Source organism: Ptychodera flava, chromosome 1 (assembly GCF_041260155.1).
Source record: "Ptychodera flava strain L36383 chromosome 1, AS_Pfla_20210202, whole genome shotgun sequence".
Taxonomy (NCBI): Eukaryota; Metazoa; Hemichordata; class Enteropneusta; family Ptychoderidae; genus Ptychodera; species Ptychodera flava.
The window spans coordinates 54,675,531-54,696,480 of record NC_091928.1 but is presented as its reverse complement, the minus strand read 5'-3'; the positions used below and the strand labels follow the sequence as shown (position 1 = coordinate 54,696,480).

General features: G+C 38.8%; 2 protein-coding genes across 6 annotated transcripts in view; both read right to left on the bottom strand.

Annotated features, from left to right (window-relative positions):
- The window catches only part of LOC139141147 (C-type mannose receptor 2-like), a 46,780-nt gene extending 37,977 nt beyond the window's left edge, over window positions 1-8,803 (bottom strand). For 2 of the 3 annotated variants that reach the window (XM_070710757.1, XM_070710764.1), the window contains exon 1: window positions 8,779-8,803. The gene's annotated coding sequence lies outside the window, so the exon portion shown is untranslated. Of the gene's footprint in view, window positions 1-3,789; window positions 3,909-8,778 lie in introns of those variants that run through there. The other variant, XR_011554144.1, reaches the window with a different exon arrangement.
- A 1,632-nt stretch (window positions 8,804-10,435) lies between these two features.
- On the bottom strand, window positions 10,436-20,454 carry LOC139141129 (L-threonine 3-dehydrogenase-like). Of its 3 annotated transcripts, none has more exons than XM_070710729.1 (8): window positions 20,326-20,454; window positions 19,361-19,602; window positions 17,549-17,714; window positions 14,482-14,685; window positions 13,536-13,668; window positions 12,378-12,424; window positions 11,457-11,601; window positions 10,436-10,769 (listed from the first exon to the last, which is right to left on the bottom strand). In XM_070710729.1, the coding sequence occupies exons 2-8, from the start codon at window positions 19,537-19,539 to the stop codon at window positions 10,591-10,593; spliced, it is 1,053 nt and encodes a 350-aa protein (XP_070566830.1). In that variant the 5' UTR covers window positions 19,540-19,602; window positions 20,326-20,454; the 3' UTR covers window positions 10,436-10,590. The 3 variants fall into 3 exon arrangements, with proteins under 3 accessions (XP_070566830.1, XP_070566847.1, XP_070566839.1); XM_070710746.1 differs by having other exon boundaries at window positions 17,555-17,714; window positions 20,326-20,450; XM_070710738.1 differs by lacking the exon at window positions 20,326-20,454 and adding an exon at window positions 19,713-19,729.
- Between the last annotated feature and the right edge of the window lie 496 nt (window positions 20,455-20,950).

Below are 20,950 nucleotides of genomic sequence, written 5' to 3'. Positions count from 1 at the left end.
CAAAGAAGGGGCCAATTCCTTTGCACACTTCCTTCAGATAGACAAAAGCTATACACGAGACACGTGCCCTGATGGCTTTATTGGGTTAGTAATCTTCACAATGCTGTGTTTGAATATTTGCGACACGTAATGCAAAATATGTAAGTATAGATATAATTGTAATCTACCAAATTACATCCTGTCTTCTACTACAGACTGAGTATATCCTTACGTTGCATGGCTACCAATATGTATGAATGCTACATAGCAGTTGACTGGCCTGAATATAATACTAAAACATTTAAATATTTAAGGCGATACCGAAGGATTCAAATTGCTAAGCAACGGTTGCTAAGGGCAATTTCCAAAATCAATCAAAATGCAAAGTGTTAATGGTTTTCTTTGCATAATAAAAATTTAGAGAACCATACAATTCCGAACGACGCAGGTTTGTCGCGCGATTGGTCAGTGACGTCACACATGTACAAATTTCCACAGCTCTACTTTAAAACTTTTCAGCTTTTACAAATTTGCAGCAAATTTTCCAAACTTTCAGAATGTAACACATGAGATACTTGTTTAGAGCCCCTAGCATGGATTAGGTTATCTACTGTTTTATTATGTGAAATTTTGAAGGGTTTTACGTCCACATCTCATAAACGGTACGGAATGTTTAGAAACGCATGCTCATCTATTTTTTCAAGTATGACTTAAATAATACTACCAAAAGTTGGCTAAATTGGTTAACAATTGAGAGAGTTGAAAGATTTTGAGCATTTTTTTCAAAATCCAGGAGTCAAAAATCAATAGAAAACAACGGAACGGTAAGATTTTGCACGTGCAGACAATATATTTCTTCTTTGACTAAAAGCTAGAAATCCTGTGTAACTTCAGGCAGCCAAAAGTAGGGTAAGTGTATAATTAACAAGTCAGGATGATATCCTATCTAGTGGATATAAACTTAGTATGCCATAATGCGTGTCTTCGAATTAAGTTTGAAGAAATTTGCAGAACTGAAGGACTGAAGGCATGTTTGTACGGCATGGCTCTGGACGTGAGGAAAATTGCAGCTGGCCTTAGCTAACACTGTACATATGGAAAAAAGGACGCCTGGCGTGTATATGTCAGACATAAGGATTTGTCCTTGTACATTTCCAAGCATTCTTAGTTAATTATGGCTGAAACTATGAAAAACTGCAATATGAAGGCTACCTGGCAGTCACATTTGATCGTAAAGCAAAACAGATCGACGTGCATAAGTAAAACGTTGGGTTATGTCCATAAACAAACTTTAAAAGAAGTCCGTCTAGGCATCTCTGAGAAAACTTTCGGACGGACTGACGGATGGAGGGATAGACATAAACAAACCCATAAATCATCTTCAATTTTGTACACAGGTCTAGCAGATCAATGAATGATGGAACTATGTAAGATACAAATTCATTCTCAGGTTTTACAAAATGAAATCTCCTTGTTGGCATGTTGCATTTAGTATGCCAACAATAATGGCACCGTTGAAAAAAGATCAGAAGTACATATAGTAAAACATGTAAAAGTACACAAATAAATAACTGAAGCAAAGTTTCAGTGGTGTATATTCATGGCTGATATATGAAACCCCTGTGAAATCTTATTGCTCTGAATATTCTAATTCTAATCTTTCCTGTGGTTTCAAGGATTATCGAATGATGACAGTTCACAGTTCTTTGATTATGGTAGTAATATTGCACTTTGACGTCAAAGAGCCAGTATATTCACTGCCTTTCATATGAACTGTAGGTAATATATGGCTGTCCAGTGACAAAGCCTAAGGCTGTGTCAATAATCCTTCATTGAATGGCCAAGAAAACGATCGCTGCGACAATAATCATGGAAATTCCCAGAATTCCAATCGTCAGTGCGATAAAGGATAAACGCCTCACAGATTGTGATGCTTCCAATGCCCCGGATGTATCACCTTGCCATGCTCTTTTGTGAACCTGCAAGGAATGAAATCATCATGACAAGAGTTTTATGCATGTGAAATTCGATGTATAGTTTTAGACATTTTAGCTCATTTGATTTTTAAAAGGTGTGTACAGATCAATTGTTGGACGCTAACTCCACACAGTCTGAATACGGATTTGATAGTTGAAACATAACATAGCCCGGGTTATATGCAGCTGTTTGAAGTTATGATACTTTTAAGATATCATGGGATCATAATTTGACCTACCAAAATAACCAATGCGGTAAAAAAACAATCGAAAGATTAATGTAAGTATGCTATCAACAGATTGTAGAGTCAACCATAATATGACGATTTTGTAGTTAATGGAATCTATAAATTCAAGGGTTGGGGGGCAATGGCCTCACATACATCGACTTGCTCCTGATGTTTTGTACATCAAAGTTGTGAACAATTTCACAAAACATAAAGGTGAGCAATCTGCTATATTTCAATCTATTTTGAGTTAAATATTTGTACGCTTACATCTCTTGCTTTCAGTATGGCAAATATTCCAACGGGCCAGAAACAGCACAGGGTTGTGAAGATTGCTAAACCCATGTAGTCCTCTGGTGCTCGTTGTTGCTGTACAGCGCCCCCAACGACAAGTTGTGGATTACTCACCTGTATACAATACATACACGCTATGAGAACACAGTTGCATCTATGAAACACGAGTAAGAGTTATAATAGCAAAAAAGGACATGATACCAAAAAATAATAAACCGTATGATTTAAGTGTGAACTTATGATATATCATTTGTTAGCGTTTCTGTATATCTGAAATAATTAACTATTATCTCTGAAATAATTAATAATTAATGTATGTCTATATGGTACAGATAGCTGTCACAGATACAGAACTCTATCCCTAGTCACCAAGAAGACTGTAGTAAAGTAATGAATCAGCAGAAAATAACAACGCAACCAGGGCGTTGGGATTGCGAACACGGAAACTTTTGTAGCAGCCTGATGTTGACAAGGTTTAGACACATTTTTCATAAAGCAGTATCTCTTTACATTCTTTTTCCCCAACATCTTAAAATTTATTGTTAAAGTAATTATCTTCATTTTGACGGAAGTTCTATCACACTTTTAAAAGAAAACCTGCTGGTATTGATGACACCAATGTCAATGTAATTTGTTGTAACAATTGACTGTGAAATGCATTGTTGCCTGTTTGATCATGGGTCATGACTTCATTTCTCGATACAGGCATTTATATTTTGATACATCTAGTTCAAATTATACCTAGTTGGGATTAGACGTTTAGTTTCCACCCTACAGAATTTACTCAAATCTTGGCTGAATCAAAACAAATCAAGAATGTCATATGAGTCAAGGCTTAGAGGGGGCAGTATATTATATTTAATGATTAAATTTCTAAAACAGAAAAGCACAATAAATGTTAAACAGTGAATATGATTTGCAAAGTAATCATATGATTTTCTTATGTATATCGTGCAATCGGTTGCTTTAAAAGATATACAGCTCTTGATGTAATTTTTGGCTTTTTTTTTTACCTACGAAGTTAAATACTTTTTTGGCTTTACTCCAAAAGTGACGTTGAAACGATTATAGGTTGTGAATACACTTTGTATGTGTCTAATGTTACATTTGACACTATCAGGGGCTAGTTGATATTGGAATTCAAGTGTCAACAGTAATGTGGCATAATGTGTGAAATTGATAGAGCTGGCGAGGCTTTGACAAGGGTAATGCTGAAAACAGTTCAGGCATCAGAATATGAAAGTTAATGTTCCTTGTTAGTAAATCACAGAAAATAAAATCGAAAGGTGAAGATTCAGTGTCTGTTATATTCCACTTACCACAGACGGCACAATTGTGTGTGAGGATACAGGTTGTGATATGGATGCAATCACATTGGTGCTTTCACCCTGAGAGAGTGAGTCTGTTAATGGAAACCGGTCGTATCCACTACCTACGTGAAGGGGAGAAAAATGTTTTAAACACTGCGTTACTTTGAGCATGTGTTTATTACATGACTACAATGAATCCCATGAGTGGGTCATTTCACATTCGTTACCATGGGTTTGCTGAAAATATCGAGCTTTAGTGATTATACATTCACTTGTGGCTGTCGTAAAATGTATCTTGGGAAAGGTTTACATTTATTCACTAATGCAGACACCCTAACGCAGGAGCCGTTTTCCACCATGAAGGAGATGTGGCCAAGAATTCTGTTTCAGATATGTCATACTGGCCTGGTAGACTCTGACCATTTCAAAATAGGAGTAGTGTTCAAAGATTCCGGAGAAAGGCAACTCTTTGAGGAGAGCAGTGCGCAAAGGACCATGGGAAAAGAACAACGTGACGTGCTTTGGGGAAATTCTTCAACACTAACAGTTGGTAGGCATTTAAGTGACATTCAGTGAAAATACAGAGAAAATAAATTAAATTGTCTCACGGTATTCATAACTTACTCAGCTTGATAATCAGACATTATCAAAATAATATTTGAATTGCACTTTTCAACGCCTACGATAGACATATCATTGTGCAAATGGGATGCCATTTCATATTTTTGTTGTGCCTACAATATACCTAACTCAGGTTTACTTTCAAGTGGGCGTGACAGAGCTAGCATTTTTGTTTATTGTGTTCTTATATGATTGCATCCAAGGTGACCACGATACTCGTGAGTTGTTGGTTTGCAACTCACGACATACGCACGATCCTTATTCTGCAGCCGGGCGCTAGATTAGACGCATTTTGGTATCACATCAGTCACTCCGTTTTATCATCATTAACCCTGTGAGGAATTCACATAAGCGCTTGTATCACACGTCTACTTGGCCTGAAATACCGACATAGCAAATAAGGTGAATGCCGTAGAATTGGTACGAATTATACTTTACCCGACGACCGACAGCCGAGGACTCGATGGCGAATTGCTTAGCACGTAGGCCTACATCGAAAGAAAACCGGCCGTACGGAATCTACAGTGGTGACGCTTCGGTTTGTTGCTTGTTATTGGGCTTTACTTCAGGTGGGTAAACCATTAAACATAACATTTCACACAGAAAGAATTATAGAGGCTCTTTTTTGGCTTAGACATATCACCTACTATCACCAGAACTCGTTGGATGGCTGTGCTTGAAGAGAAGACACAGGCCTCTGACTTAACTTGTTGAAAACTATTATCAGACATCCACTGAGTTCTGGTGACATTGGTCTGTTTCTCACAAGACCCAGAGCCTTATGCTTTTTCCATAAAATTCGTACTAATTGGTCGCCCACAATAATCTGAACGATTACCTGAGCCACTGTGGAAGATTCTTTGTGGCTAGCTTTCTTTCTCTGTATTTCCCGTAACATTTCGTTTTTCATTGCGATGTGACCGGACACGACCTCTCCTTTGTTAGCTTTCAATAGGCAATTTTACATATGGCAAACAGATATGCTGTCACGCACCTCTCTGTGTTTTAGAACACATAGACATATCACCTACTATCACCAGAACTCAGTGGATGGTTGTGCTTGAAGAGAAGACACAGGCCTTTGACTTAACTTGTTGAAAATTATTATCAGACATCCACTGAGTTCTGGTGACATTGGTCTGTTTCTGACAAGACCCCCTTATGCTTTTCCTATAAAATTCGTAATATCTGAACGATTATACTGGCGCCACTGTGGAAGATTCTGTGTGGCTGGCTTTCTTTCGCTGTATTGGCCGTAACATTTCGTTTATTGCGATATGACCTCTCCTTTGTTAGCTTTCAATAGGCAGTTTTACATACGGCAAACAGATATGCTGTCACGCATCTCTCTGTGTTTTAGAACACAGAGTCCCGGGCGCTTTGCCATTTAACGCTTCAGCATTCAATTCTGAAACCACTTGTAAGGTGGTTCAAGGCCAATAAAAATAGCACATCTGGTCCCAGCGTGACAGTCGAACAATGACTCAATTAAGACAGAACCATGTCAGAGTGACCCGGATGACTGGTAACTATTATACTAAGGGAGCATTCGTTATTTACAGGGGGGGGGGGTGGAATTTGAGCGACAAATGAAACGTAAAAAGCGGACCCCCCCCTCCAAATCAAATTTCTAAAATTTGACCCCCTGAATTCATCAATTGTAAAATGTGACCCCCCCCCCCCCCCCATGAAAAAAAATTTCATCAGATTTGATTCATTAACCCTTCGCACCCTGTGGCCCCGGGCTGAAAAAGTTTCCTCACATACTAGAGAATCAACATTTTTGGTGAAATGCCAAAATCAAATTTTTTGCACACACATGAACTTGTAATCGCTCTAGTCTAATCAAGTACACTAATATCAATAATCAAGCGTACATAAATACACAGATTTACCTAGTTTTATATTGGAAAAAAATTATTCATAGTTTCCATATAGACAAGAGAGTGAATCAACATTTCGGTGACATTCCAAAATCAAATTTCTTGCACAAACATCCACTTGTTACCACCCTAGTCTAATCAAGTAAATTAATATCAATAATCAAGCGTACATAAATACACAGATTTAACTAGTTTTGTAATAGAAAAAAATTATTCATAGTTTCCTCTGACAAGATAGTGAATTAACAATTCGGCGAAATTCCAAAATCAAATTTCTTGCTCACACATGCACTGGTAACTACCCTAGTCTTATCAAGTACATTAATATCAATAATCAAGAGTCTATAAATACACAGATTTAGCTAGTTTTGTATTTAAAAGAATTTATTCATCTCTTCTCATAGATTATGTATGGAGGACCTGTGTATTTTCTATTTTGCCTGGGAGCTCTTGTGTGTTATCACTGTATACCTAAGGAGTCCAAGACGGGAACTTTCCAGAGAGTGTTTTACGTTGCACGCTGCACTGGCACTGGAAGGTTTGAGTGTCAGCGTGTGCTTTTTAAGTCAGATATTTCTCTATTTTGAGTCTTACTCAAGTCAGCAGATATGTAAAGAAACCCGTGAGTGGCAGAGATCGAATTTTATGAGGATCGGACTGTTTATTTAAACCCTACGCCATCCTCTACTTTAGTCGATGGAACGAACATTGCTCACACTAGTGAAAGCCGTGCCGTATATTTGCAATATACGCACTGAACGCTAAGATGATAATATCACCACAAGTTGAAAGCTGATCTTTCTGCAGCAAATTGTGTGTTATCTGTGAACTTTATTCCGTTTATGAGTTCAGTCAGATATCTGAGATTGTCATGAGAACATTATTTATGATCGTTCAAACGAACTTTTGTCGATGCGCGGAGTTCGCAGAGGAAGACTTCACATTAGTTCGGCATGTCCCGACCGGAAATAAACAAAGATCTAAGATGGTTGCTCCCGTGGTAGCTGAACTGGACGCTGCTTAGCAGTGAACTGCGTGTGTTGTCGCCGACTTTCATGTGCAGACATTACACGGGACTTACAATTGTGCTCATCATTGAACATTAGTTAAAGTCGCGTGTGAACTATTTGTGTTTCCCAGCCGCGTGGTCAAGTCTTAGGTACCTCTGCGGTAACGTTAAGTTTTCCATTGAAATTGTTAAGCGTTTAGAAAGGGTTTGAATAGAGTTTTTGTTCTGAAAGTGTGTTCGACTCCTGCCGTCGGGAGGTCGATCAGTACGGTTACTGTCACCATGGAGTAATATTTATAGTTTTGAAGTACGGTTTTACTATTTTATATGTAGACCCGATATTTGACACAATATTATATACAGAAGTTGTTTGTTACATTATATGACTGTGTGTTGGTTCCTCATTTCATGCCCCATGCTGTGCGGCCCTGCGTACAGGTGTGTGCACGTGTGTTCCCAGCATTATACGGCCTCTACCAAAGCCCTGCAATTGTCTTTGAGCAGACTTGAGGTCTCTGCGGCCTGGATCTGGACCGCAATGAAGACTAAACGGTCTTTTTGGCCGAAATTCTGCTCTATTGGAGCAAAATCCTTTCCCTGCCTACCTTTACCTCCCAACCAATCCCAGAAAAGATGCGATTGACTTCTCCTAACGTCCAAAACCGCTCATTTTCTGAAACATAAAATACTCGCAAGTTGTTTACCCATGGAGATACCCATTTTGAATCTTGCTGCAGAGACCCCAGTTATCTCCACAGACCGTTGCGGGGCTGTGGTGGAGGCCGTATACGCCAGGAACACACAGACCTGTACTCAGGGCTACATGCTCTGTTGCTGCTCTAGAGAGGTTAACGCCAGTCTCGGACTCGTTGGCCCTGCTAGAGAAATAAATTTGGCTGAGCTTCGGTCGGTTATTATTCTGCCGTCTCGAAACATCGGTTACACAAGCAACATTTCGGTGAAATTCCAAAGTCAATTTTGTTTTCCATAACTCAATACAAACCTCTGTAAAATTTGACCCCCCCCTTCAATCATTGATTGTAAAATTTGCCCCCCCCTAAAAAGCGGTTTTGTAAAAGTCAACCCCCCTGATTTCGACCAACCCCCCTCCCCGTAAATAATGAATGCTCCCTAATGTTTTGATATCAGCCAGCTTGTAGTACGAAAACAATATTCCCTTATAGAAGTTTTCGTCTTTAACGTTCCTTCCTATGTATCGTCAGCGGTAAAGCAAATGTTATCAGGCAACATCGTGTCGAAAGTTAAAATTCTAAGGACGATATCATCAATAATATCTGTCGTAATGGTGCAAATACCATGTAATGCTTACATTCTTTTATCAGGGTGGCTGCATGTCTCATATGTGTTTGTGTAATAAATCGTCCTGACCCGTAAATTAAATAGTCCAGTTTCAAACTCGAGAGTTCAACGATGTTGCCTTTTCAACGACAACAAAAAAAGAAATCCACGTAGACGTACCTGACATGGTTGATGTTTCGCCTATATATATATATATATATATATATATATATATATATATATATATATATATATATATATATATATATATATAATAAACTATTTGAACCAGAAGATTGGTACGTGTGTAATATCCTACAAACGAATATATATATATATATATATATATATATATATATATATATATATATATATATATATATATATATATATATATATATATATATATAATATAATAAGGGTTGCTGGAGAATTGATTTTACAATTTCATCTCTACAACGTTGTTTCGTGAGTCGCGAGACTCACTCATCAGGAGACTAGACTGGAGTGAATCTAGGTGGTGGAATTTTGGTTGAGATTGACAGTGTTGCAACACTGGAAATTTTCCGCGTTCAGGGGATTAACCTAGTTACATGGTTTGTGCCAGCCAATCCCCTCATGTCACCATAGCAACAAATCTTGAACATCGGTTATTATTATTAATGTCAGGAATTCAACTTTAATATCTCTCTTTGTCTAAAGACACAAAACAATTATTAACTTGATATATTTATATTCACATGAGGGCGCTCATCATCAGAAGGAAATTCCTTGTTAGGCAAAGAAGGACCCAGCGTCAACCGTGTACAGAGGCATAAACCATACTCCCGTACGGTCTGACTTACCACAAGAAATTCGTCAATCATCTATTCATCAATCATCTGGAAATATTCAAAAACAAATTGAAGAAACATCTTTTCAAACTAGCTTACTGTGCGTACCAATTCTTCTAAGCGCCGTTGAACAGATATTTTTCTTGGATTCTGAGGTACGTCTAAGGCCTGTTGAAGTTTCCATTTCATTTTCAGGTAATTTCCACAAATCTTGCCATTCTGTTTTCACGCATGCGTCAGGATACGACCGATCACATACAGCCTATTGCTTGACAAACAGTCAAATTACAAATCCCAAAACTTAAACTGAATTTGCGGCGATGACTGCTTCCTTGTCTTAAATATTGCAGAAACACGAAGTTCACTGTTATATGGGATATGAATCAAACTCTCTTACGGTTTAGCGAAATGGTGAGCGAAGAAGTACAAAGCTGACAAATTGAAAGTTGTTACATTTTATGACGGTAACATGTATGACCTTGAGGAACCATTATTTTGGTGGCACACTAAGGGAGGACAAGCGGAAATACTGATCGTAATTCAAAAAAGGTATTAAGGTAATACGCACCTTGCAATTGTTTCAAGCTTTGCTTCTATACCTCATCCAGGCAATTTTAAACAATTATCTTTCTTAATCAAAAATTAAAATTATGGTCATCGCGCAGGGTTTAGAATTGGAGAAACTTATTAATGAAAATTACTTTATTTGATATTAAATAACGTCCGCTCTACTCTATGTTGACTCTCACAGGACTAAACATATTGTCAAATTAATAATCAGGACAGTTCCCCAATGTCTTCTACATGAGTTAAAAGAAGCTGTTGACCAGCAAAGAATCGTAAACTTTTGGGAGCTCGGAGAATTTCCCAGAGGCAAACTCTAACCTAGGCGCATTTTATGCTACACACTGAAACACAGGTGCGAAGTACCGTATGCAAGACAGAGAATCAACTCTAGGTAAGACAAGTATAGAGCATATATAATAATCACTATCACGCATGGATTCGTTTACCAGTGCTCAGTTTATTTGTTCATGTCTTGTAAGACTTCGAATTAGAATCAGGGGAGTCAAAGTGACGAGGTGTTTAATTTCACCGTCATTTTGTGAGATCCTCGACAAACACGCGGTCTGAGGAATAGAATGGAATTAACCTAGCATCACTTGGCAGCTACAGCAACTCGACAGTACTTCTGAGTGGCGCTCTCCTTCACAGCGCCATCAATGTTCTGTAGGGGGTACGGATCACTGACCAAAGTCTCATACGGGTACTTCTGGGCCGTGTCCGATATGAACTGTACAGCCCTTTCAAGATGCCACGGAGCGTAGTTATGTAATCCTGGAAAAAAGAAATTTGAGTTTCTATATCACGTAAAATGAATGAAAGAATAAGTGAGTGAGAGGGACAGAGACAGAGAGAGAAGGAGAGAGCGAGAGCGAGAGAGAGAGAGAGAGAGAGAGAGAGAGAGAGAGAGAGAGAGAGAGAGACTAAGAGACAGAAAGGGAGAGAGAAGGAGAGAGGGATTTTGGGACAATCATTTCGTAAGCTGGCTTTCTGAAGTCGTGCATTGCATTGCTGGAGTAATATGTAAGAAAAGGCAGAGCTTTATGTAGGAGATTTGTTGTTACCGAATTGGCCATTCAAGCCTGAACCAAAAAGTATCGTGTAAGGCAACAATCAACATTATAAATGGGGGAAGACGTCCGAGTACGAAAATGTGTTGAAAATATGAGAATGTTGGTAACATCATTTGCCTTTTAGACGGCCACAGCAGCTTGTGGAGCGGAAATAAAGCGCTTCCTCGCGAGAATGAAACAACTTTTCTTGTTTCACACGAACTCAACAACTGGTAGATTTTTCCTCCTTCATAATAGAAACTGGGAACCCCACCCCCTATAAATATTAGTCAAAGATCTCTCCGGCGTTTCTCTAGGTTTTTGGATATCGAAACGGTGTATAGATCACACGCTACAAAACACGCGCGCCTAAGTTGCAATCTTTCTCAAAGGTTAGAATGAAACTTACCTTTTATGGTGAGACACTTGCGTATGATTTGGTTACCAGTAATGTCTAGCTGCGACTGTGGGTGTACCATACCAACAAATATATACGTCCCTCCGATTTTCAACAAATCAATACCATCATTTACCACCGAAGCCGCTCCACAGACCTGTGGTAAATGAACAAATAAACACGTATATAGACCTGTGGAGAGGTATTCCTTGCAGATAGATAGATAGATAGATAGATAGATAGATAGATAGATAGATAGATATCAGCCGCTCCACACGGAATACCTTTCCACTGAATTTCAAAGAGTTGACTGTCAACATTGGATGTGACATATGATATTGCACATCAAGTGCATCATTTTGATCCTGCTTAGGATCGCAAAAAAGGGCGTTCTACTTGCTTTTGCGTGCAAAATCTTCAGCATATCTTAGCCTAAAATTGGTAGAACAGTCCACAGGGAAATTCATACGATTACTGACGACTTTTGAAAAATTAATCTCATCGTCCACACAATGCTTACAATAGCTACACGAGAAATGTCAATCTGAGTTCTCTTTGCATAAGACACCTAATGCTGCACTGTGCTGTGACGGTGACGTAGAAAAGTTGTATCTAAGAGAGTGAGGGCGGCTTAATTCAACCCGAGACATACATTTATTCGATCTATCATCCAACAGGCCATGAGGTACCCATAACCCACTATCCAATGGAGCAATGAGAAAAGAAAACGCCTTACTCAAGGGCGTAACACCAAGCTTGAATCTCGATCTCACAATCCTCCGATAGTGAGTCTGGCACCCTCCAGTAACAATGCCCCACTGTGCCTCTGGTGAGGGTTACTGCTTACTTTGAGATGACAACTTAGGTTAGGATGTATGCATGGCAATAGAAATAACTACTTCGCAGCCGTTCAAAACGCATGGTATCACCTACCTCTATCACAACGTCAAATTCTGAAGACTTCGGGACGTCAGGAGAACCTGTTGTACAAATGAGATGAGGTAGAATGCTATTATTAAGTGAGCACCTGTCGAGACAACACGGTTATGTCTGCACGTTATCCATACACTGAATTTAATGATTACCTGTTCGTGACGCTCTGTTTTTTGTAACTTAATACAAGTAGGTAGATGTAACCTTGCAGTGTTGTATTCTATCTCCCTCCCTCCCTCCCTTCCCCCCCTCTTTCTATCTGTCGGTCTATTTTTCAATGTTTACCTATCTATGTCTCTGTGAGGCTATTTGTCTCAATACCTGTACCAGAAATATCCTTACATCTATACTTTTTCTTAATTTGTTACATTTGTTGAGCTCGGTTCCGAAAGTACGAAGTTTTTGCCCGGATTGCTAAAGGAACTGCTTATTCTCTTTCAAAATGAAAGTTTAAAGTTTTTGTTTGTACGGATTTTGTACAGTCAGTGTCTTGTTCTCTTTCACGATCGAAATAAAAAATAGTCTCGTATATTTAGATAATTAGTTAGAACGTTTATCATAATCTGGATGTTCAAAGGCATATCATTTCTTTTTTATATTTAAAGGTCATTTCAGATATTTTTATTGTTACATGCAAGCATTAATCACATTCATACACAGACGGAAACTTGTCGACCGGTAGCATGATTTTGTAATAAGGTCAAAGTAATTAAATTCTTTGTTTTGCGTCCGTACCCGCCTAGCTTTTTAAGGTTTTCATGAAAAACACACACAGTGTATTTGAATAGGAAATTTTAGGACGTAACCGCTTAGCTTTTCTGAACTAAAATTTTGTTACAATTTTTTATTTGCTGCTATCAAATTACATTGTGTCAATTTTCTTGTGTGTGTTTTTCAGCCGCTTAGACGCGTACCTTTTCCCATTTAGAGTGGACGCAAAACAAAGAATTTAATTACTTTGGCCTAATACGCTCCACACGTGAGTATGACACGATACATTGGAAATCATGCTATGAAATACATCTCTTCAACAGAAACGAAGATCTGACAACTGCCTAGATTTCAAACGGTAGCATAATTACTATATTGACAAGATTCGAAATATCATTCCAAGTACATACATTCAGGGACTGATTTGGAGAAAAATAATCACATCACCTTTGTCATATGGGATGGCGCCAAAGTTTCTAGCTCTGGCAAGTCTGTCTTTATTGATATCTGTGCAGTAGACCTTTGCGCATCCTGCTTCATTCAGAAGAGCACATCCATAAAGTCCCAACATTCCAGCTCCCTGGAAGGTAATTTGATGTCTGGTTAAAGTGTTTGGTATTCCATTGAAAAGCAATAACATTCACGATTCCCTTGCCATTACATGTACTGAAAACAGTTCATAGGCTCTCTCTCTCTCTCTCTCTCTCTCTCTCTCTCTCTCTCTCTCTCTCTCTCTCTCTCTCTCACACACACACACACACACACACCGAGATTTTTTTTATTAAATGGTTTTAAAGTTATATCAAGCTAAGTCATCTTATTTTACCTGTTTCTTTTCTTTTTTCGTTTTCTTTATTTAACATTTTAAGCGTTACTTGAGGTTTACAGAAAGGTTGTTAACCAATTGTTATAATCTTTAAAAACTTATAATCTTACAAACTGACCCCATTTCTTAAGATGTAAGTTCAACTTATTCTTTTTGTTAGCAATGCGAAATTCCAAATTTTGAATATTTTACAGAATAGTTTTTGAAAGCACCCAAGATTTAGTTTTTGATATTTTGGCCTATAAATGTAATATTTAGCAGCAAGGATTACAGCGTTTAAAAATTAAGAAACTCTTCCATCTCCAAGAATAATTTGCCTAAGAGTTGGACGATTCTGAAATCCAATACTATTTCCCCATACCATACGCACGCTCAGTGAATGAAGCAACTATAATCGGACTAAATCTAGAAAAAACCTGCCAGAAACTTTATTTCCAAAAATGCTGTGTAACAGCGGCATGACGCTAATCGTGTGATATGGGACTCCGCTGTTCGGGTATAATGTTTTAGCGATATTTTTCTTTACTTTTAAGTCTACAACACACATTGCGGCAGAGAAATGCTTACCTGTATCAGAGCAGTCGTTCCATTCCAGTCCTCCATACAGTCACGTGCATTTACCATGGTACCCAGGGCACAGTTCACTGGTACCGCCATCTTGTCCGTGACGTTGTCCGGTACTTTGACGATGGCGGTGCCAGACTCGATGATAATATGAGACGCGTAGCAACCATTCAGAGGGCACTCGTCCGTCAGAGGGCGAAACCCGTGCTAAAAAAGGAAAGAAAAAAGAACAACAAAGAAACAAACAAAGAAACAACAAACAAACGAATAAAGACATGATTATTCAAACAATGTAGAAAGAAATTGCTAACGAGCAATTTCAGATACTGTACATCGCTAACGGTTTGCTGTGTTACGGTGATTCGACATGTCGTGAAAGTGTTACCTCGGGGACACTCTTCTGACAGTCGCTTTCATTTTCATTACTTTCGGGTCTGTTGTGTAGACTCATTTTAAAAGGTGCTTAGTAAATGAACTTTTCACCGTGATGTTATGTGAAATATCGACACTTTGATTTTCCCTCACAACATTAAAGCTGAGTTAGCGGTAATTTTAATATTGCTAAATTTAAAGCACTTTGTTTCTCTAATCCTCAACTTTAAAAGGTGACCCCTGATTAATATTAGTGACCCCCGACAAGGAGAATTTGCTAACAGATCACTCGGGGAGCGTTTTGGCAGAAGTTTGATCACCGGTCATGCGCATTACACACACCAGTCAAAGCAAAACCTGTGAAGAGAGCAGTGTCTCTATCTCCAAACAGAGTTTTTTTATTTATTTGAGATCTGAAAGTATATGCCATATTACGGCCCCTTGAAATGAGCTGAAAGATTTGTCGATAAAATATCCTCTTTCTCTACAAATCCTATTGCGAAGTGTAAAGTTCAGGCAAGGCTTTTTTCACAAGATTAGTGAAAACATCGATACAATTTGTAGTATCCATGGTCGGTTTCAGAGGGGTTTCCATTTGTCAAAAAAGTCCACACAAATAAACACATAGACAAACAAACAGACAACAATAAAAATAACAGAACATAGTTCCTTAAAGGGAGGGAGTCGTCAGTACTGCGCCTGAGTGATTTCTTGTTTACAAACAATTTATTCCATGCACGATATCCAGATGCATCACGTCAACAACGCTGCAACTTAACACTTAAATTTACGATGTATAAAACTTGTCAACTTTCATTAAAGGGACAAAGTCGGCCATTTTTGATGAATTTTGTTTGATACGAGATACTACTTATATTATTTGACGTGTTGAGAGATACTGAACGAATAGGTCACCATGCATATATTTGAACCCGGTTTTTAACACAATACATGAAACCATCCCGAAAATGAATTAACGGTCATGACCATTTATTCATTTTCGCGATTGTTTCATTTGTCTAAAACCGGGGTCAAATATATTGATGGTCACCTATTCATTCAGTATCTTTCAACATGTTAAACAATATAAGAACTATCTCGTATCAAACAAAATTCATGAAAAATGGCCGACTTTGTCCCCTGAATAAAATGCTTACAATGGTTGTATATGTCCTGGTCCAATACGACTCTAGGGTTACAAGTCTGACACTATCCCTGAGATTCCAGTGTTATGAATCAGATTCCTATTGCAGTCATTATCACAAGGACATTTCAAAAGGACAACATATATAGCTTAGGCTACTTTTTATTACTTTTGTTTTGTACAAGTTTTTATCCTTCTCTGTGTCTCCCTAAAGCTTCTCGAAATGGATGGTATTTGACAATGCAATGCCAATTCTCTGAGTAAAGTATGCAATAAGTTTTGTTGACAAGAGAATTTTAGTCTAGTCTACAAATCAGCTATCAACACCGAGGGCGAAAATTATACACACAAAGGCTTTACTGACGAGTTGAACACAGACTCATAATATTTCCACATGACTTTAGATGAAGGGAAACTGAATCCTCCACATCCGAAATAAAATACTGACACATACTTCATAGTTACAGCTATCTAGCGGCGGAACTTTATCGAACATTGAGACATTGGAATGTCCTAGCTAAGGTATGAAAGAGTAAATGGCAAGAAATTTGGAAACTATTGATAAACTGTTCTAAATGACGGAATGTCAAGAATATTGATGTATATACAATTTGTATATACATACGATGCCCGTCACTATGGAAACTAGCCCCTGAAATTTGTTCTTGTCCTTCGTCATGGAGTTAGCATCTGTACCCGGCTCTTAATTTGGTACAGGTGTACTCTGGGCAGGTCAAACCACAAAGGACAAATTATACAATTTTTCTTCAAATTGCGAAGGGGAATCTCATGGGTCCAGGTTTTAGGCTAAACAATGATGTCAGGAGTCCAGTGAAAGGCTGGGGATCAAACGCTGATATTTCATCAAAAGTCTCTATAAAACAAAAAGGAATTGAAGGAGGAGGGTTTACAACCTACCAACGATGGTAACCATCCGTCTTTCGTCCGCTTAATTGTATCCATTTAGGGGCCAAGCATAATTAACGTGCGCACGATAACAAAAACTAAATGCGTTTGTGCTCAACCCCCCTCCCCTCCCATAAACGAAAGTTTGGAAGTGCGAAAATCCAACCAAGCCTCATTATGTATCTGCATCAAACAATTTGTGATTACGTCGCTATGAAATCACGCATACGCTGCCGACTGCCCACCCCGCCATACCCCCTCTAAAATCAATCTCTGTTCAGTGCCAACTCAACATTGACGCAACCAATAGAATGAAATGAAACAATGCATTCAAAATGATTGTTATGTTATTTTACTCATGCACTGATTCAAATGCATGTCAAAAGAATGATGGTGTAGCGCCGGCGCCGCACTGGTCTGGTACACGCCAAACAATGTAGTGCGATATTTTGCGATACAACAAAACGTGTAGTGAGATGTTTCGACAGGAAAACTTGCAGTGCGATTTTTGCGCACGGTAATCGAAATACAGCCAAACCCCCTCCCCTCTAAACACACAAGTTGCGTTTACCGTGCGCGTGTTTTAATTATCCACGGCCCCTTACTGTATAACATAGATTAGGTGAGAAGAGAGACACTCTAACTTACACCTACTTTAAAAAGTTTGCGACATTTCTGGGGTATGCCACCTTTACAAATATCGCACATCATACAGGAGTTCATGATACTGAATGTAACCCTATCGCCAGGCTTCAGGTCCACGTCCTCCCTTCTGTGCTCCACAACTACTCCTACAGCCTCGTGACCAAGGATACTGTATAATAGGAAGAGCAATAAATAACCGGTTGTGTTAAAAGTAGAATGTTCCTCGGGGATAGATATGTCTTTTCTAATTTGTGGGGCTCATTTCGAAGCTGTTGTAGAAAGTACAGTTTTATGAACATCAAAACAAGTATTTTCCCTCTAGAGTTGACACAGGGAATTTCAAATATCGATGGATGTAAGGCAATGTATTTCGGAAGCATAAAGATAATTGCATGGCGGCTCCTCATATTCATTCCTGTCTTGTTAAGAGTATGGTTGAAAGTTTTGGAAAGGATGTTTTGGAAAGTTTCAGCAAAAGTTTGTTGTTCGATTTTGAGACGCGTAGGCCGACTACCTTAAAAGGACACATTCCATGATAGGTAACCTATTGTTAAAACTATTGTTAAATATATTTTCCAAGTATTACAAGGAATATTCCTAATTTGACGAATTAAAGCATTGAATGCATTTTGGTCAGCCTTCAAGTTGATACAATCAACTACAAGGAAGGTGACTGATTATCTTCCACTGATAAGCTGTGACTGTGGGTGTGTCCATTAGAGCTACTCTATCTCCATGACGTGTCTACACAAGTAGCTTGAAGCTGAATATCAATTGTCTGAACAAGATAATGTTTTTATTGCCCAGTCACACTTCATGATGCAGTGGCGACACGCACACACATCAGCTATTTAAACAACCATGCATCTTGGCATTTACAGAGAATCCAGTGTTTAGGTCAAGAAAGCTAAAGTAAATAAAATGAACATCGAGTTTGATATTCTGTCCATCTTTTTTGCATTTCGTAACTCTTTGCTTTTGCCGTTTCTTGAATTACATGGAAGACAATTGTTTTGCCGTGAGGCGGTGCCACTTATTCATCTACCAGCCTTCTTCATGAATGAATACATTGTATTTTACTTATACGATGCATGATGAAGAATTAAAGTTGATGATTTTATCACAAAGTTTTCAAGCCTTATAAGACTTGAAGGAGAAGGATGCGTCTTGAACGCATGATGATAATATGATTTTTAAATATTTCTTTTCTCTCATCTTTAGTTAAAAGACTAATTCTTTGAGACACGTTGCTTTGTAATTTTATTCGTTCGCTTGACACATTCACATGTATGGAGATTTGTTTTATTAGCCACTTTATCTTTTTCAGAAAAATTTCTACAGGCTTAACCCCCGCATCTTCTCATTGTACCGAAGGGTCTAACATCATAGTACAATTAATCACAGTGCCTTCATCAGGAACACAACACTAATTTAAGAGTCGACATGAAACTGTATGGTGAAGTGTTTGAAAAGTTTAACTGAACCCCCCCCCCCCCTCCCCAATCACCCGACTGTGTTTACTTTGATTGCTAAAGGCTTTATACGCCATATATATGTCAAATGTCGCGAACTCGCTCACCATGCGTCGGGTCAGAGAGCAAGGGCCATTTACAACTCGATCAAAGCAAGACAGCTGTGACAGCAAGCCCTCTTCTACCTGCCATTTCGGAGTCGAAACAATTGTGACTGTGTGATAGATTTATAACTTACAGATATACGAAGAGATTGCACAGAGTACGAAAATAAGATAATGGGTGAACATTAAAGCTGCAGAAAGAATTGTAGTTTTTAAAGAAGAGAAAAAAGGTTTTGTACCTTGGAGTGTTCTCTTTACGCCTTCCTTCAATGGTGTGCATGTCCGAACCACAGATAGTTGCCATTTGTATACGGACGAGTGTGTCCCCTGGTCTGAGTGGTGGTACCCTCACCGTTTCGAACTTCATACAAGGCGTTTGGTCAGCTCCCACGAAGACTGCACGCTGAGCCACCGCCATCGTATCCTGGAGTGTTCAATTAACGAAATCACTAAAGTGACGTTCCCAGGGCCAGGGTTTCTTCTGTAAGGACAAAAAACAAACTACAGTGAAAACATTGCTTTTCTCTGTTTTCATCGTTTTGTTTGAAGATTGGATTTACAACATCGGAGCGATGGCAACGCAATACTTACTTGTGGGGTATGACTCCCAGATATAAGCTCGTCCAAGGACAGACGAACGGGATAGCATATCTGTATCAACACGGGGTACGGAATCCTGTAGGGCACTTAGAAAAGACTTTCAGCGGGACAGAACAGCAACTTCACAATAACAGATGGAACGTACTACAATGTAGTTAAAATAATAACGGCAACCGGTACGGGATCGCGGCAAAATATATAGAGGAAGGGGAATATATTGGGGAAGTCGAGTTCTTGATATTTTAAAAATTCGGATTCACTAATATGGTTGCAAGAACAGCGAGGTGTCCCCCTGAAAACCTTACATCGTGCCTATTATCAGCTTTGTCCTGACACTAAAGTTCAAAGTTCATACGCTATCGGGAATAAATGCTAATAACAGGCGTTGGAACGCACTGATGGCAAGCTTACATAACTTAATTCACACATAAGCTAAGTCTCATACACACACGTTTGAATCTAATACACTGTACGCAATGTTGACCGTGAGAGTTTGAACGTGCGTCGACTCCGATAAACCATGGACGTACAGCCATGTACAAACCAACCAGAACACGCACTGGGAATGGGATGCACAAGATCGTCTCAAACCCATCGGGCATACCTATACAACGGAAGCGTTGCACGATGAATCTGGTTAATGTGGCTTGCTTCCAGTAATAAGTGTTACTCCGTGTAGTGTGTAGTTCATGAATTCCAGAGTGCGACCGCTATTACTCACATGCAGCAATCAGTCGGTGAATGTTCGATGATAAAGTCAGAGGTTAAACCCGGGGGTGCTGCAGTTCCGTTAATAATAGGGCCGGTACTCGGCTTTTGCAGCATTAAAATCAATTTAGAATGCCGTAACTGTCTTACAGTGTGCATTGCCGTTTCATGGAAGGCATCTTGCTCTGTAAACATTAAAATGACTGTCGAAAACGCGAACTACATTTGACCCAAGAGATCACCGTACATAACAATCTCAAACCTTAAAACAATCAGCACAAGACAACTGACCAATCACAACACTTCATTCGGAGGTTTTATCTGGAGATAATATCATTGTTTAAGATCATAAATATCTAGGGTATTTTTATCATCGCCTAAAAGTTTGCGTACGTCGTATCCCAAAGATATGTTTGTGTACAATATATTTGTATACAAGTTTGAACGTCTTTACACGTGTAAACTGAAATGCCCTTGATCTGATTTCATGAGGCATCAAGTTCCATTGGCATTGTATTGGG